Source organism: Jatropha curcas, chromosome 3 (genome assembly GCF_041381405.1).
Source record: "Jatropha curcas cultivar XTBG-Jc1 chromosome 3, XTBG_Jcur_1.0, whole genome shotgun sequence".
NCBI lineage: Eukaryota > Viridiplantae > Streptophyta > Magnoliopsida > Malpighiales > Euphorbiaceae > Jatropha > Jatropha curcas.
In genome coordinates, this window is record NC_143153.1 from 9,923,359 (window position 1) to 9,934,609 (window position 11,251).

General features: G+C 35.9%; 1 protein-coding gene across 1 annotated transcript; it reads right to left on the reverse strand.

Moving 5' to 3' along the window:
- Nucleotides 1-790: 790 nt before the first annotated feature.
- LOC149497523 ((+)-alpha-terpineol synthase-like) lies at nt 791-3,254 on the reverse strand. Its single transcript, XM_089719201.1, has 6 exons — nt 3,142-3,254; nt 2,558-2,875; nt 1,716-1,934; nt 1,491-1,629; nt 1,165-1,413; nt 791-1,090 (listed from the first exon to the last, which is right to left on the reverse strand). The coding sequence occupies exons 1-6, from the start codon at nt 3,252-3,254 to the stop codon at nt 791-793; spliced, it is 1,338 nt and encodes a 445-aa protein (XP_089575327.1).
- Between the last annotated feature and the right edge of the window lie 7,997 nt (nt 3,255-11,251).

Sequence of the window (11,251 nt, forward strand, 5' to 3'; positions counted from 1 at the left end):
TCCTCTACTTGAATAATTAAATTGATTAATGAACTAACGAAATAAATTGGATAGAATTGAGTGAAATCAAAACCCCTAGTAGTTTTAATTCCTTGATTTCTTTTAATAAATTTTTTTTTAACTTGACTCTTGTTTATTTTACATTTATAAAACAATTCTCTCAATCAGCGTTTAAATAATAACGAGATAACATAATTTTGATACCTGAATTACAATCCTCGTGGGAACGATATCTTACTCATCATATATTACTTGTAGCGATTCGTACACTTGCGAAATAAGTTGTCACCGTGTGTTGTACACACATAAATCCTTAGTGAAACATTGGAATAAAGTGATAATAAAATGTCAAGTTCGTGAGTTTTTTTAATCCAAAAGCTTGTTTGTGGGTTTTTTGTACATTTGGCCCAAATGTAGGATGAAAATTGAACCTTTTTCCAAAATTTTTTTTAATCCAAAAGCTTGTTTGTGGGTTTTTTGTACATTTGGCCCAAATGTAGGATGAAAATTGAACCTTTTTCCAAAATCTTGTGACACCTTCAACTTTTACTTTAACATATTGTATCCATTAAATACTTCAACTTGTAAAAATTATTCCATTGAATACTCAAACTTCTTAAATTATTTCAATTAAACACTTATTAAATAGTTGAAAAATATGAAAATTATTATTCCAAAGATTATATTAACCACACATTAAGAGAAAATTATGATAAGGATGAAGTAATACATGAGTTCAAATTTAGGGTATTACATTATATATTATCTTAAGAAACTGTAATAATTAATCTTAACTTATAACTGGTATAGGTTGCAACAATAATGGCATAAGGTGGCCCTTGGTTTCGCTGCCTGGGGCGCCATGCCCATCTCCATGATGGTAAAAGAATTGAGAAGCTCTGGCGAGATTTGGACTCGCACTAAGAAAAGGTTCTGAGAAGGGATAATCACCAACCATAGCCTCATTCATCGTCTTCCATGTTTTATGGACTATATCATTGATATGTTGGCGCCCAACTTCTTCTGAAACTCCTCTTTTGTTCATATAACATTGGACTGCCTTCAAATTATCTCCTCTTGCCAATTCATACTGACCATTAAACAAATAACAAAATTGCATCAATTGTCAACAAGTAAGATCATAAGTAAGGTCATTTTTCTTACCGATGAAGTTCCCAAATCATTAGTGAGACGAACAATTAAGGAAGAGCAATGCATGATAGTCGGAAGTTTGTCAATGTAGTCCAAGGCCTCCATGGTTATTTTCTCAGCAGTAAGAAAATATGAACAAAATAACATGAGGGGTGCTCCTACTGAAATGATTGCATTATCTAGATACTCTTCAAATCTTGGTTTGTATCCATTATGGTACCACTTTGCTTCTGTAAGGTAGACCTTACAGAGTTTTGCCCACTGCAATTAAAAGGACAAAAAAAAAAACATGTTTGAGTTAACTTTATAGGCAAACTATGTTAAACACAATGTTTAACCTCTTTTCTTAAATATGGAATAATATTGAAGCCTTTCTCTTTCATAGTCCAATAGCCAATTTCATTGGTGGTATTATACATCGCCAGCAAGATTGTTTTGATCATATCAGGAAGCTTGTCAATCTCAGTAATGTCCCATCTAGAATTTCAACAAAATGAACATTAGAAGACAAAAAACTTGACCCAAATAGAAATGTTTGCAATTTGATGTTAAACTCCTGTTACCTCTCTACAAAATCTGTGAAAAGTTCCAATTCTTCTAGTGAACCATAAACATCATAGACATCATCTATGTATGTAATGAAACATATAATTTTTGTTCCCATTTCTCTGAATGATTCAAATTTTGGCTCAAAAGCTATACCACAAAACCAAAAGTAGTGCTCCACCAGCCTGTCTTGAGAAAAGTTTATTTTATTTAATCCCAAATCCACAGTCCACCACCTGAAATTTTATAGTATTAATTAAATTAATCACATAAAAATTTGGCTAAATGTCATCATCAGGTTAAATATCATCATACTATATATTGGAAAACAAATGAATTTTGTGAAACAATAAATAAATTAAATTAAACCGTTCTAGAATAAAAATGGGCAACTCAATGTACAAAACGTCCTACATGTGTTAGAATTATTAAGTTATCATTTTCAGCTGAAATGATATTTTTCATAAGTGTTATCGAACAATTTAAGACTATTAGATATTAAAAATTTTAATTAAGTGTTGAATGATTTTATCAACCTCTACCTTAATTAAATAATTTTGAATTTCGGTAGATTATGTTCAAATCAGCCAACTTGCCACGTCTAACGTGGATAAGGTTGTTTTTTTTTTTTTTTTGTCAATTTATCACAATCCATCAAAATGTTCTTTAATTCCAAAACATTATTCTTTAATTCAATTTTACCCCCATTTTTTCCCTAATCAATAAAAACCAACCCTATATGCTAAATATTTTTCAATTTACCTTTTTTATAATATTTTTTATCACCTTTCTTGAAAAAAAAAAAAAAGAAGCAAAGTGCTACTATTAAACTACACAAGATTGAAAATAAAAATTATACCTTGACAATTTGCCAACTTCTTTTTGATAAATAGATTGCAACATGTTGAAATCCAATTTAGCAAGTTGAAGCAAAGTAGGATTCATGTGTTGCTCTTGTTCATATGCATCGATAAACCATCTAGCATCCATCCTATTCTGCCGCCAATGGATTGGCATATCCAAAGCATGCTCTATTTTCCTACCAAAACTTCCAGATGTAGATGTTTTCAGAGCCATCAAACTTTTGGTACTAAAGATCTTGGCCTCATCTATGTTACTTTCACCTTCAAACCCAAAGAAAGAAGCCTCGTACATACTCAACATTCCTTTTGTAAGTCTTTTGAAATTGATGATTATTATTGATTGTAATTACACATATTTATACAGATATGTATTAAACGATCAGCTATAAATCAGGAAACAAATATGGAAAATATACACCAGATACATAAAGATACATATAATGTTTGACCAAATTAGAGGTGTTGATTTGATTATGATTTAGTTTTCGGATCTGGGCCTTTACCCTCCCTCAAGCTGGAGTCGGGTCAGATCCGGATCCCAAGCTTGTCCTTCAGCGCCAAAAATCGTGATGCAGCCAACGGCTTGGTTAGAACATCCGCCGTTTGGTCATCACCGGCAATATGCGCAACTCGCAAGGCTCCAGATTGAACACGATCTCTGATAAAATGATAATCAAGAGCAACATGCTTCATCCTCGAATGAAATACCGGGTTAGCACTCAGCTGTGTCGCTCCAACGTTGTCACAGTAGATTACGGGACATTCGGAGAGAGTAATTTAAAGCTCAGACAACAAGTGACAGATCCAAGCGAGCTCTGCTGCAGTATTGGCGACGAATTTGTACTCTGCCTCTGTAGAAGAACGTGCCACTGATCGTTGCTTCTTCGAGCTCCAAGAAATGGGGTTCCGACCAAAATACACAACATAGGCACCAGTAGAGCAAAAGGAATCACGATCACCGCCCCAATCGGCGTCGGAATAGGCATGAAGAGTTGGAGACTTGGTGGAACAAGAGTAGATTTGAATCCCTTCATTCAAAGTGCTAGCCAAGTATCGAAGCAACCTTTTGACAGCATTCCAGTGTTCAACTGTGGGCTGATGAACAAATTGAGAAAGCTTGTTTACTGTGAAAGCGACATCAGGACAAGTTAGTAAAATGTACTATAAGCTTCCAATAACCCTCATGTATTGCATTGAATCTGCGAATTGTTCACCACTATTTGCAGTTAATTTTGCACTAGTAGACATAGGGGTTTTGACCGATTTAGCCTGCACCATGTTTGTGTCATTCAAGAGATCCTCAATGTATTTTTTTTTTTTTGTGATAATAACACGCCATGTGCATTGGGCAGAAGTTCGATACCCAAAAAGTAGTTGAGGCTACCAAGATCTTTCAAGGAGAATTTCTTTGATAATAACTGCACATAGTCAGAGATTTGCTTAGAATTGCTCCCTGTAACAATGATATCATCCACATAGACAAGGAAAACCAAGATGTCAGTGTCTGAAATTTTAATAAATAATGAAGCGTTTGACAGAGAGTTAGTGAACCCAGTGTCAAGAAGAAATTGTTTCAGGGCTTGATACCAAGCTCGCGGAGCTTGTTTGAGACCGTAAATAGCTTTCTTAAGTAAACACACATGTGTCGGCTTATCCCTGTCTTGAAAACCTTGTGGTTGTTGCATATACACTTTTTCTGTTAAGGGGCCTTGAAGAAAAGCGTTATTTACATCTAGTTGCTTAACAGTCCATCCATGCATGACCACCAAACTGATTATCAGACGAACAGTAGTAGGCTTAACCACCAGGCTGAATGTTTCGGCGTAATCTATTCCAGGTCTTTGGTTGAAACCTTTGGCAACAAGATGAGCCTTGTAGCGCTGCACTGTTCCATCAGAGTTTCATTTGATGCGAAATATCCATTTGCAGCCTACTAAATTATGTGCTTCTGTGGCAGGAACAAGAACCCAGGTTCCATTTTTAACCAAGGCATTGAATTCTTCAGTACATGCATTACGCCATTTTGAATCTTTTAAAGCCTACAAAACAGTTCTAGGAATATAATCATCAGAAGTTTGAACTTGTGCATGCAAGCTATATTTTTTAATAGGCTTGGAAATATTGTTTTTGCTCCTTGTGACCATGGAATGTCGATTTTGTACTGCTGGCACAGGAACAGTGGTTTCAACAGAATTTGAGACTCCCAAAGTGGCTGTTTGCGCCGGTGGATTTGTTGTTGAAGTAAGCACAGATTCATCCGTTGAAGGCATTTCATGTCTTGAAAAGGAACTACCAACTGGTGACAAGGGAGGATTGGAAGCTGCACCTGCAAATGAAGAATATGATGGCTGAACTGGAATGACTGATGCTGTCGGTGAAAGCCAGGAAGACATAGTGGAATCAGGTGACGCAGAAATCGCTGAGGGCTGGAGAGCAAAAGGGAAGACAGATTCTACAAATTGAACATGACAAGAGGTAAAAACTTTTGACGTTTTGACATCTAAACAATGATAAGCACTTTGAGTGAGAGAGTAGCCAATAAAAACACATGGAGCCAATTTTGGATCTAATTTATGAGCTGAGTATGGACGCAACCAAGGATAACATAGGCAGCCGAATATCCTTAGTTTAGAATAATTAGGAGAATGATGAAATAGGCGAAGATAAGGTGAGGACATGTTCAAAACTTTAGTGGGCAGCCTGTTAATTAAGTACACCGCAGTGGAAAAAGCATAGGTCCAATATTTAGTGGGCATTGAAGAATGAGATAATAGAGCTAAACCGGTTTCGACAACGTATCGATGTTTGCGTTCTGATAACCCATTATGCTCAGGAGTGTGAGGAGGAGTTGTGTGAAATGAAATTCCAAATGAGGCAAACACAGAAGTAAGAGCTAAATATTCCCCACCATTATCTGAATAAAAAAGTTTAATTTGTTTGGAGAAATAATTTTCAACTACAGCTTTGAATTTGAGAAAGGTAGACTTGACATCAGACTTATTGCGAAGCGGATAGAACCAAGTGTAACAGGTATATTGATCAATGAAAATAACATAGTATTTGTAGGAATCAGAAGAGTAAACAGGAGATGTCCAAACATCGGAGTAAATTATCTGTAATGGTACAGTGGAACACAAAGATGACTTTGAAAAAGGCAATTTGTGACTTTTATTTATAGAACACGCATTACAATTAACAACATCACTAGACACATCTGAAGACATCTTAATGTTATTGGAAGACAAAATGAACTGACGAATTGCTTTGGCAGGGTGTCCTAGACGAGAATGCCAGTCAATGGCAGAAGCAACTGATGACGCAAACGCAAGGATTGGAGACGACATTGGCCATTCATAAACTCCATTTTTTGGTGTGCCTCTAAGAATGGGAGTCCCCGTCAGCAGTTCCTTCACAAGAAAAGAAGTTGGTGCGAACTCAACAGTAACATTATTAGTAATACAGAATTGATAAACGGAGATAAGGTTTTGTTTCATTTCAGGTACACAAAGAACATCGTTTAATGTCAGCTTTCGAGATGGTGTGTTCATAAAGGCTGAGCCATGATGTGTTATTTTTAAACCTTTACCGTCTCCAACTAAGACGTCATCGGTACCATCATAGGGGCTGTGAAGAGCAAGATTCTCCAAATCAGTGGTAACGTGATGCGAGGCACCACTGTCCATAAGCCATGGCTGTGTCTGAGAGGTAGAAGTTGTGGCAACATGAGCCTGAGGTTGCCAAGGAGATGATGAAGTCGAATTGATGGGAACAATGCGATAGGATGTGCATCGCTTTGCTGCGTGGCCCTGCATATTACAAAGCTGACATTTACCAAGGTAAGGTCTGAAATTTCTCTGCTAAACATTGGTATTCTGTACAGTTTGTTGAGCATGTCCATCACGAGTAGGATTGCGTTAAGATGAACCATATTGAGAAGAATTGGGTGTAGTGGAATAATGGTTGTTTCTGTTGGTATTTTTGACAGTATAGTGTGCTGTTGCAGGGAAGGCAACAGGTGTAGGAACTGATTGTGATGCCAGAGAGGCTTCAAAAGTTATGAGTTTTTCATGAAGCTCTTCAAATGAGATAGGAGCATCACGGGCATTGATTGCTTGTATTGTTTCTTTGTAGGTTTCAAACTAGAGTTTAATGTCTTAGTTGTTACAATTGCTAGTTTATCTATAAATAGCCTACCCAATGATAGTTGTAATTAAGCAACAAAGAGTTTTCAAATAAAGAAGTTCTATTCTAAACTTCTTCTCTTTGTCTACTATTCTTGGTTTTTCTATCAATTGTATTTCTTTCTAGTTTTTCTATTAAGTGGTATTAGAGTTTCTAAAGCTAACAAGTGGTATCAAAGACAACTTGTTTTTAAGGGTCCTATGAAAGTGAGAAATTTCTTCTTTAGTGTGAGGATAAAACAAAATACTAAAATATGTCATCTAGTAACAAATTTTTAGGAATTGATCCTCCAATGTTTAATGGAGAAAATTACCATATATGGGTAATAAAATGAAAGCTTATTTGAAAGCTTTGAATTTGTGGAAAGTTATATAAGACGGAGCAAATCCAACACCTCTTGGTCCTGATCAACTTTGGCTCAAATGAAGAATTCTGAAGAGCAAAAGGCCAAGAAGCCAAGGGCCTTGACATGTTTACGTTCAAGTTTATCAGAAACTATATTCACAAGAATTATGACTTGTGAAACTCCAAAAGAGGCTTTGGATAAGCTAGAAGAGGAGTTTGAAAGCTGTTATAGAGTGAAAATAATTAAGCTTCTAATTCTAAAAAGGGAGTTTGAGGTGATTAGAATGAAAGAATGTAAAACAGTAAAGGAGTATGCTACTAATTTGCTAGAGTTGGTAAATAAAATCAGATTGTTTGGGGACGAATTTCCAGACTATAAAATTGTGGAAAAGTTTTTAATCAGCCTACCATCCTGACAGCGTTTTTCGCAAGTGTACGAAATCGCAACAAGTAGTATAGAGTAAGAAAGTATCGTATCCACAGGGATTGTTTATCAATTACCAAAATTATGTTAACCTATTATTATTTAGACGACGATAAAGGAGATTCGCTGTAAGGTAAATAAAATTTAAAGTAAAAATAGAAGAGATCAAACACAAAATTTAAGTGAAAAGAAATCAGAGGATTAAGCTACTAGGGAATTTGATTTCACTTAATTCTATCCAGCTTATTCTATTAGTTCATTAATCAAATTTAATTGTTCACGTAGGAGAAACAACCCTAAAGTCACTAACAAGCTCTCCCGATTTATTGTTAGCTATTCTAATCCAGTTCAATTACCTATCTTTAATAGTGAAATTAAACATAAATCAGATTATTAGGTTTTATGGTTGTTTTGTGAGTTCACAACTTAATAATTTATTAACTTATGAAAACCTCCCTTGAGTCAAACCATATAGCTTCCGCATCAAGTTATTATTCTCAAGTAATTATTATCTTTTTCATATCAATAACCCTTCTCCCGAATGTAATTATTGAAATAATTCAATCCAGGGGAAAATTTCTGCCTGGACGCCTTAAGCACAATAATAAGTTATAACAAGAACAAGGAAGAATAAATCTAATATTATAAACTGGAATCGAATTAAGTTACATCAATTCCCTAGTATAAGAATTTAGCTAGACATAGTAATTAAATTAAACTCAATCATACTTGAATCATTCATCATAATTAAAGACAATAAAGAAAGAAACAAGATGAAGGGTTTAGAATAAAAACTGTATCACAACTATGTTGATGGCTTCCTTGAATCTTGGCACAATTCTTTAATGCTTGAAATCTTGAGAGAAAGAAAGAATTATGTAAGGAAATTGCATAGAAAAACGAGATTTTTTGTTAGGAGAAGTTCCTCTCTTTATATAGAGTTCTTGAAGGCAAGTTTGACTCCTTTTAGGAAATAGAATCCTTGTTTAGTGCAAAATCCTTTATAGGAGATCATGACTGTTTAGGTTCTTGATTTCTTCTTGATTAGGACTCTTTTTTCTCCAAGAATAGGTCCAGGTCTTGTTTAGTGTGTTTAGGAAACTCCCCGAGGTCGGCCCATGTGAGAAGACACTTGATTTGCGCATTAAATTCTCGCTGGTTCCGCCTGCGCAGCACGGGCGTGCTTCTTGGCACGGGCTGGGTGTGCTTTAGTCTGGATGTCTGGCCAGTGAAGCACGGGGCGTGCTAGGTAGCACGGGCTAGCGAAACATTGAGGCACGGGCGTGCCATTTAGCACGGCAAGGGCGTGCTTTTCTCTGGAAGTCTGCCTAGAGTTGTCACGGGCGTGCTATGCTTGACACGCCCTGGTTCCATTATAGCACGGCCGTGCCTTTTGGCACACCCTGGCCGTGCTCTCTTCTGTCTCTCCTTTGGTTTCCTTGGCTTCTAGCACGGTTGTGCTTTTTAGCACGGCCTGGGCGTGCTAGAGGCTAAGTGCCTTGTATTATAAAGTTCTTTTCTGTGCCAAATTTCTGCAATTTTCTCTTAGATCAAGCGGATTAAAGATCAAGGAAGCTTTTGAACATAATTATACTAAAAGTGATTTAAAGTAATAAAAACTCACTCAAAATCTAATAAAAACTATATTAAAAACACTATAAAATTAACACTTATCAAAATTCCCCAAACTTAACCCATTGCTTGTCCTCAAGCAACAAAACTAAAAAAAAAAAAATATTTTGATGACACTAGCTTACCATGGTTGGAACTGATCTCAATAAACTTTTCATGATATCATGATTAGTAAATAAGTGGATAAACTCAATTGTTCTCCATGTTATTCATACTTAAGCTTGATTTTTATTTTTGAATAAAGCACATTCATTGAGTAAAATATAAGTTTAGAGAGATTATCAACACTAATATTTATTCCATTTATGATAAATAAGACATGAATCATCTAAGGCAAAAAAAAATGAGACAATTGATAGAGCAAAAGTGGCATTCCCATATGCAGAATTATTCATCCTTTCTCCACGATTTAAATGCATACGATTAAAAGATCAGAAGGTCTTTATTTTGGGTTGTAATGGGGCTTTCTTGGTGTAAACGTTGCTTAATCAAAGAAAGGGATAAAATGTAGACAAAGAGTACAAAAGAATGTATAACATTCAAGATGCTATTTAAACTTTTTCTAGTTCTAGGGAGTGTCTTGTTTTGAAACTTTCTTACTAGCTAGAGGCATCTTGGACAAGGCATTTTTCTTCCTTGTCTTTTTCTATTTTTCTTGAATTCTTTTGATTGCTTTTCATGTGCCTCTTTCTTGATTCTTCTTTTCTTTATTTGCTAGTATTAATTGATGAATTCTCCCTCTTTTGTTGCTACATTCTAATTAAAAATCGAATCTTTCAATCATACAATCCTTTGTACTTAGGGTAGGAAATTTGAATTTGGCTTTAATGGCTTGGTTTATTGAGGGTGAAGAAGAAAAATTTTACGGTTTTAAGGCTTCAAAGTTGGTTTCAAGAGTCATATTTTTAATTTAGGTGGTCTAGGCTAAATATAGGTTTCAACAAAATTTGCCTAAATCATCTCTTTCAAAAAGTAAACATTTAAATTTTTCGCCTCGAAGGGATTTCTAAGTTTTGTTCTAGGAATGCCAAGATTTAAATAACTTAGAGTAAAACACACCTATACATCATAACTCTCATAAAAATCAGTGTTTAAAAATCTAGAAACAAATAGTTTAGATCAATGAACATGTTTAAATCAAACTTTCAAATTCAAAACTTAAAATATGCTAGATTTGAGAAACAATTATGTTTAACACTTATTACTAGACACAAGAACCGTCAAGCTTGCTTGTAGTCATTCCAACCATGTTAAGCAAAAAACAAAAATTTAGATTTTTAGCTAAAATTCCCTTCCCCCAATTCAATCAATCACATTGTCCCCAATGTGTATAAATTCCCCAAACTTATTGCATTGCTTAGAAAGAAAGCATCAAGAGAGAAGTAGAAAACTTACCAACATTGTATTGAACAATACAATAGAAAGGTGGTGGAATGTGTCTTAGCTAAAGGAGCAACTAAACATTAAGAACAAAAATTACTAAGAAGTTATAAAAATCCACATAACAAACAAACAAGCAAACAAGTTAAAATGAACGTAACTAAAACAATGTATTAGAACAAAAGAAACATAAACATAAACCAAACAAAAGAAAAATGAGAAATCCGTCAATTCTCTGGTGGTGGGGGTGGCTGCAGAAGCTGGAGGATGGTCTGGACTTGGCCTTGCATGGTGTCCATCCTAGAGTCAAGACTGCCATTCATGATCTCAATGGACTGGAAACGGTCTGTGATCATTGTTTCCATTCCGTTAAGGCGCGTGTCAAAGAGGTCCATTCGAGACATCATCCTTGCAAGGACTTCATCATTTGACATGTTTGATGTGCCTTGAAACTGTGAATACCCAAATTTTGAGGCTCAGAAAGCCTGTTTTCCCGGATTGCAAACAGTCCGGCCGGACCGGAGGCTATTTCGGAAGTTCACCAAAAATATGTCAATATGGTACTTAAAACGTCCGGAATATCGTGAGGATCGCGGAACAGGTCCCGGAATATTTTTCGGAGGTCCGGAACTCCCAAAAAGGCCCTCGGAGCGAGGCACGGTGTCCACACCGGCCACGGCGGCGCCGGCCGCCGGCCACGGCAGAGCCGGCCGCCGGGCACGGCAGC

What these genes read in the sequence shown, in the direction of transcription:
- LOC149497523 (XM_089719201.1), bottom strand. Translation starts at nt 3,254, where the DNA reads ATGAAGCATGTTGCTCTTGATTATCATTTTATCAGAGATCGTGTTCAA. An exon ending in GCGGATGTTCTAACCAAGCC is followed by an intron (nt 2,876 to 3,141) that starts GTTGGCTGCATC and finishes CAATTTCAAAAG; the next exon opens with ACTTACAAAAGGAATGTTGA. An exon ending in GAAGTTGGCAAATTGTCAAG is followed by an intron (nt 1,935 to 2,557) that starts GTATAATTTTTA and finishes ATAAAATTTCAG; the next exon opens with GTGGTGGACTGTGGATTTGG.